The 6,930-nt window shown below is 35.1% G+C and overlaps 1 protein-coding gene across 1 annotated transcript; it reads left to right on the plus strand.

The window, feature by feature from the left end:
• Positions 1-365: 365 nt before the first annotated feature.
• LOC107671409 (bolA-like protein 1) lies at positions 366-2,703 on the plus strand. Its single transcript, XM_016464327.1, has 2 exons — positions 366-465; positions 1,863-2,703. Exon 2 carries the CDS (start codon positions 1,882-1,884, stop codon positions 2,317-2,319), a length of 438 nt encoding a protein of 145 aa, XP_016319813.1. The 5' UTR covers positions 366-465; positions 1,863-1,881; the 3' UTR covers positions 2,320-2,703.
• Positions 2,704-6,930: the final 4,227 nt, after the last annotated feature.

The raw sequence follows: 6,930 nt of genomic DNA on the forward strand, positions 1-6,930 counted from the left end.
GGAAAACATGAAACGGGTCAATGTATTTTTTGTAATCAGGCAGAAATAATAGAGCATGTTTTAATAAAATGTAAAACAAATATGAAAAAGAAAGGTTAAAACTCATTAAGGAAGTAAGAAACATGGGTGTTGAATCATTTAATTTGTCAAACCTCTTGAAAGAGCATGCAGAACAAGGTAAGCATGTAGAACAAGGTAAAATATATGGTGCTATTATAAAATACATTAAAAAAAATAGGATTAATCAGGAGAATTTAGGTTTAAAAAAAAAATATGTATATATTTGTGTGTGTGTGTGTATATATATATATATGCAGTGTTGGGGAAAGTTACTTTTAAAAGTAATGCATTACAATATTGCAGTAATGTCATCTTAGCCGCCCGCCTTCTAAACAGTGAAGGACTGTCTGCATGAATCGCTTCCTGTGCGTGCGTTATACAAAAACAACACGCTGGAGGCGAAACGTGAGTGAAACGACTTCGATATTTGATCATGCATTTTCTTTGTCACTTGTCATCGTGCCGACGTTTGCTTACATAAACCTGTGAAAGAAATTTTATTTTAAAGAGCAACGATGAAGGCAATCTAGAACATGTCATTTCTAACCCTTTCGGTTGGATGTCGTGTGACGCTGCATGAAGTTTGCGACATGAGTATAGCATTTATAGCGCATGACATTTATCGATGAGATCGCTACGTGTACATGGTGCACAGGCGAGTGTTTCAGTTTACTTTTATACATATTTTGACAGTGTTTTAGCAAGTTAGTAAGCGCGTATCCAAGTCGGACCCAAGTCCGATTAGGTTACCATAGCAACAGCGGTAAGATCAAGCCTGCTATGTAGTACATTTTCATGTCCTCATTCATTTTATATATATATGTATATAAAAAAACTCACAATTTTTATTAAGTTATAGTCATATAGGATTTAATTTTCGCCGTATCCTCGGGTGGTGCCCTAACTTTTGACATGATAAACTGTATTTATTAAAAAATGTTCAAGTGTTTCTTCATTGTTTTCATTTTTATAATCACAAAGTTTTAAAAAAAGCAGTCTGGAAATATTAGGAATATTATTTAAATTATTAATCACTCTAAAGTTTGTTCTTGTCTCCTTATTAACGCAAGTATCAGCAATACCACCTTTAGTAAAATCATAAAAGCTGAAAAAGTAATGTCTTTATACTCTCTAAATTACTTAATATATATCGATATTAACCTTAGTCTGAATGTAATATAATTGCTATTATATATATATATATATATATATATATATATATAGTGAACAGCAGCACAAACCTGTATATTAGCAGTGGATAGATTTGATGAATTCTGTGATGTTTTGGGGTTTTAGCTGGATGGTTTCAATCAAAAGACATTCATCCTTTTCGATAAGATCACAGAAATTAATATAGTAATATAATGTAATAAAATATTATATAATTACTAATACAAAACCCATCTTTATTTTATTCCTGCTTATTATTTTTTTTTGCAATTTTGTAAATAATCAAGTTGAAATGTTTGAACTTGAACAGAGCATATGTCTGAAAGCCTGGTATAGAAACCAGACACTTTTATAGAAATACTTCCTTAAAATTACAATGCACGCATTTTATTTCTTTTTTATTTTTTTAAAGATGTCAACCAATTAAAAATTTACAGGCCTAACAGGTACAGGATTGACAGATTTATCTCTTTATTATAGACTTATTATAAGTATGTTGCAGAATACTTAAACATCTAGTTCTAGTTCTTAAGTCCTTAAGAAGGCAAATTGTGTTTGGGGTGCCTAATGACAACCTCGACAAACCACTTCCCAACAGAAATGTCTCATTGATCTTTGATGTTTTCCTGCAGCTGGTCTGGTCTGTGCCTGATGCTGTCCAGTGCACTTCGCTGCCTGCGTCCCTCCACCTGCACACTTGTCTTAACCAGACAGCTGACCCATCACCGGCCCCACATGGCTCCTGTAGAGACCACAATACGGGCCAAACTGACCCAGACCCTCAAACCTGAGCATCTGGAGGTCATAAACGAGAGTCACATCCATGCTGTGCCCGCTGGTTCAGAGTCCCACTTCAGAGTTCTGGTGGTGAGTCCTCAGTTTGAGGGTCTTTCCCTCTTGCAGCGTCATCGGCTTGTAAACGAGACCCTGCGGGAGGAGCTCAGCAGCTGCATTCATGCGCTCGCCATCCAGGCTAAGACGCCACAGCAGTGGAGCAGCAACCCCAGCCTGGCCAAAAGCCCCCCATGCATGGGAGGATCCAAACATGATAACACAATCACTGAGAAACTGAAAGCGGGCCGAGACTGACTGTCATTTCAGAAACAGAATCTCAGTGTTGATGGGTATTTAATATTATAATAATCAGATAAGAAGTTAATCAGTTGGTTTTTTGCACATTTAACTCATGCATATTTCTCATCTGGAGCTGACCGGGACTAATACTTAATAATTAATTGATGTCATACACACATTATTATTATTATTATTATCATTATGCAATTTGTTCTTATTAGCCTGGACTGGTTTAATACTATAATAAAACATGATTTTTGCACTTGGAATAAGAAATAATGTATAGCACAGCCCTGCATTTAAAAAAAACATTTCTGCTGATTTGCCAAAAAAGGCCTAATGTTACCTAATTTGATGATGAGTTCAAAAATATCAATAAAACTACAGTATTTTTCCTTAAAAATAAGAACAAAGATTTTTCATTGTATTTATATATATATATGTATGTGTGTGTGTATATATGTGCTTTAATGCACTTACCAAAATAACAAAAGCAGTCAAATGTTAAAGGTTTTGTTTTAATGACAAACATAAATATACAAAATGTATTGTTCAACTTACATTCCATCTGCAATGGAGTGGAAAAATATGCTCAAATACTCCATTTAATTTTAAAGAATTTTACATAAACATAAGTTTATAAATAAGCTTTTTCACAAAATCTGTAGTTTTCTGTCACTTTTTGGGTGTAGTACGACACACAGATGTAGCAGAAAAACATCTGGGTCATGTTTCCATTTTCTTCTGTTGCTGGCCATAATTCTATCCTTGAAATCAGGATCAGGCATAAAATGTCTTCAGAATCAATCGTACATGTGAAAATCGTTTGGGAATTGAACAAATAGTTGTCACCTGGCTTAGAGGAAGATAGGGATCATGTGTTTGTCTGGTTCTGCACCTTACAAATGGTTGTTGAAAGCAAACATGCTCTGAAATGCACATCATATTTTGTGAGAGAGTGTGACATGCTCGAGCAAAACAGACACTATTTTGGGAATCAGCACCCCAAAATTAGTAGAGAACTGGAATTCATTCAGCAAATATGATGCAGGGTGTTGTATTGATTTGGTTATCTTCGATTTACTTATATGGTTACATATCAATCAAGTAAATTAATACATGGACATATAATATTTATTTGAGTTGAAACGGTTTTATTATTTTGCTTGTAGAGACCATGTAGAAACAGAAGATGAGCGGCCGGTTATGCAGTGTTGTTATGGACAACAGTCATTATTCAGAAATATTTGGCTAAATGCTGCAATCGACCAATCAGAATCAACTAGTCTAGAGAGTCAACAAAAAAAGTTAATTTTATCCTTCTAAAACTGGATTGTATCTCACATCTGTACAGTAGCTGCCAGAAATTGTACCACCAGAGGGCAACATAACAGCGTGTATGCATAACATGATATCTGTGAAGTAGTGCCTCTTCCACTTAAATATCACTTCTGGTTATGTAATTGAATATAAGCAGAGCTTCATTTGTGGCAGAACAGGCTTGATATGTCTGACACCTCCAGAATTGGATCTGGCATCTGTTTTTGTGCATCCCACATGATCATAAACACTGAAATAATGGATTTAGCTACGCAATGTTAAAATGATTATTCAAAGCAACAAATATACTTTGTAGGGTCACAAACCTTATGTCAACTTTCATAATCTAATACCTAATACAAATATCAACAAGTTATAGAGGTGATGGAAATATGTTAGGTAGGAGATATGCAGAGAAACAGATCTGCATATAACAGGAAAAAAAGAAATACTTGGATAACTAATGGCAATCTGTTTTTTAATGTTTTTTTTTTTAATTTACAGTAGACAGTAGACAGTCCAATAGTAGAGAAGAGACAGATATTTACTAAATATGATTTGGCACAGAACTTAATACATTGTCAAATTAATTTTTACACAACATTTCAGGTTGGTCAGTTGTGGCATCTTATGCTCAAATATATTTGTATAATATCTATAATCTGTATAATCGACTGTTGTCACAGGAAAGGGATCGTCTACGTAGCTGTGCTAGTTTCATGTCTCTCATATCACACTATGTATTTTCTTTTCACATTCTAAATTTATTTAAACCCAAATCAATATTTCACGTGTGCATTTTTATTTATTTGGTAAGTATTCATGTAAAGTACACTCACCTTACACTTTGTGTCGTGGACATGCTTGTTTTGTAATAATAATCAGCTTACTGTGCATCACTTAATTATTAAGTAAATACTGACAATAACGGAATTTTGTTATGAACATGCATAAAACAACATCTAGAGAACAGCCTACAGTAAATGTTGGAGAACCAGTTTAGTATTAATTACTGATGTACACTACCATTCAAATATTTGGGGTTTGTGAGATACAAAAAAAAAAACGTTTTTAAAAGCAGTCTTTTATGCTTAATAATGTTGCATTTATTTGATCAAAATCCAGTAAAAACAGTAATTTTGTGATGTATTATTACAATTTAAAATCGTTTTTTAAAATGTAATATATTTCTGTGATCAAAGCTGAATTTTCAGCATAATTACTCCAGTCTTCAGTGTCACATGATCCTTCAGAAATTCTAATATGCTGATATGCTGCTCAAGAAACATTTATTATTATCATCAATGTTGAAAACAGTTGTGCTGCTTCATATTTTTGTGGAAACTTATACTTTGTATAACTTATACTTATTGTATAAGTTTATAACTTGTACTTTTGATCAGTTAATGTCCTTACTGAAGAAAAAAAAATTATATATAAAAAAAAAAACATCTTTCCGACCCCAAACTTTTTAAATATTGTTGTATAATTCACATTATGTCTTCCTGAGATAGGTAGATGGTTTGCTGTTAGTGATGATGAGGGGTCGCTGTTGCTTACAGCGGTGAAGTGGACAGAACTGTGCCTCATCACTGAAGTATGGAGTCAATGGAAGGTAAAATAGTTTTCCCTCCCGAGTTCCTCCATGCGGAACAGATGAGTCCGATCACAAACCAGTGAGGAATCAGAACAACTGTGTCATCGTTTGGCTGGAAAAACAGCAACATGACCATTTTACGACTCCGTCCATTAGAGAGAGCCCTGGGGTGATTCCACACAGGTCAAACCAAAGTGTGTTTAACGTTCACCGTCTCGGGAGAGCACGAACGTTCCTGAAAGTGTGAATTGTGTGCTTGAGCTCCAGCTGTGGCGATGCCTGAAAGATACATGATTGTGATGCAAGCCAGAACAGGAAGCCCTGTAACGCAGGTGGGGTTATATGGCCGAGCATCTGAGCGACCGAAGGCTGATGTATCCCGAACGGGGTCACGAGGGCTGCCAGGATGGCATGGTTCAGTGGGAACCGGCCTGGTAATGCGTCACAGTGGGGAGAGTGATGGTGCCAGGCCTGGCTGGGACCCTGGACGGTGCGTCGTTCCCGCCGGCGTTTGATTTACAGGCTTGTGCTGGATCTGGGCTCCCTGACACAGCTGACCTCTCTAGGTTGAGGGTCAATAGGTTAGGGATGGGAGCACCAAATGCTCGTCTGAAAAAGCTCCTATAGGGACCGGCCGTCTCTATGGAACAGTCGTCTGTACCATTCCTCCGTCTGATGCACTGTTTGTGTACTGTGGGGGGTGACACGTTAACCATTTGCTGGGAAATGTTCACATGTAATGTGAAGAAAAGTCTGTGGTGCTCAAAGGGAGAGTTCACCCAAAAACTAAAAATCAAACACTCATGTAGTTCCAGCCCTGTATTTTTTTTTTTTTTTTGATGAACCAAACAAAACAAAGGACATTAAAACTATTTTAAAAGTAGTCTATACTACTTATGTGTTATATTCGGAAATCATGTTTTTTCTTGTTTTTAATCATTCACTGTTATTTTTTCCCTTTCTCGTAGCTTTCAAATCTCTTTCACCTGCATATTCAGATAAAAAATATCTCCTTTACACACATTGCAACAGGTTTAGCATAACTGAGAGCAATAAACATTCATTCCTGTGTGTTTTGTGACCAGGCAAGTTTAAATGTACTGAGGTTTGAGAGGTACAGTGAAATATGTATTTATACTATTCAAAAGTTTAAAGTAGGTATGATTTTCTTTCTTTAAATGTTCTTGAAAGAAGTTGCCAAGGCTGCATTTATTTGATCAAAAATACAGTAAAATCAGTGATATTGAGAACTATTTTTACAATTTAAAAGAACTATTTTCTATTTTAATAAATGTTAACATTTATTCCAGTAATGCAAAGATCCAGTCTTCAGTGTCACATGATCCTTCAGAAATCATTCTAATATGCTGATTTGCTGCTCAGTAAACATTTCTGATTATTATCAATGTTGAAAACAGTTGTGCTGCTTAATAATTTTTTGGGGAAACTTTGACACATTTTTTCTCAGTATTCTATGATAAATAGAAAGTTCAAAAGAGCAGCATTTATTTGAAATAGAAATCTTTTCTAACATAAATGTCAATAATCTCACTTTTTATCAATGGAATGCATCCTTGCTGAATAGAATAACTTTCTTTCAAAACAAACATAAGCATGATGTGCGTGTGTGTGTGTGAGTATATATATATATATATATATATATATATATATATACACACAGTATCTCACAGAAGTGAGTACACCCCTCA

This window comes from Sinocyclocheilus anshuiensis, unplaced genomic scaffold (genome assembly GCF_001515605.1).
Source record: "Sinocyclocheilus anshuiensis isolate Anshui unplaced genomic scaffold, SAMN03320099.WGS_v1.1 scaffold552, whole genome shotgun sequence".
Taxonomy (NCBI): Eukaryota; Metazoa; Chordata; class Actinopteri; order Cypriniformes; family Cyprinidae; genus Sinocyclocheilus; species Sinocyclocheilus anshuiensis.

Excerpts from the sequence above, each read along its gene's own strand:
- LOC107671409 (XM_016464327.1), top strand. The coding sequence starts at position 1,882 with ATGCTGTCCAGTGCACTTCGCTGCCTGCGTCCCTCCACCTGCACACTT.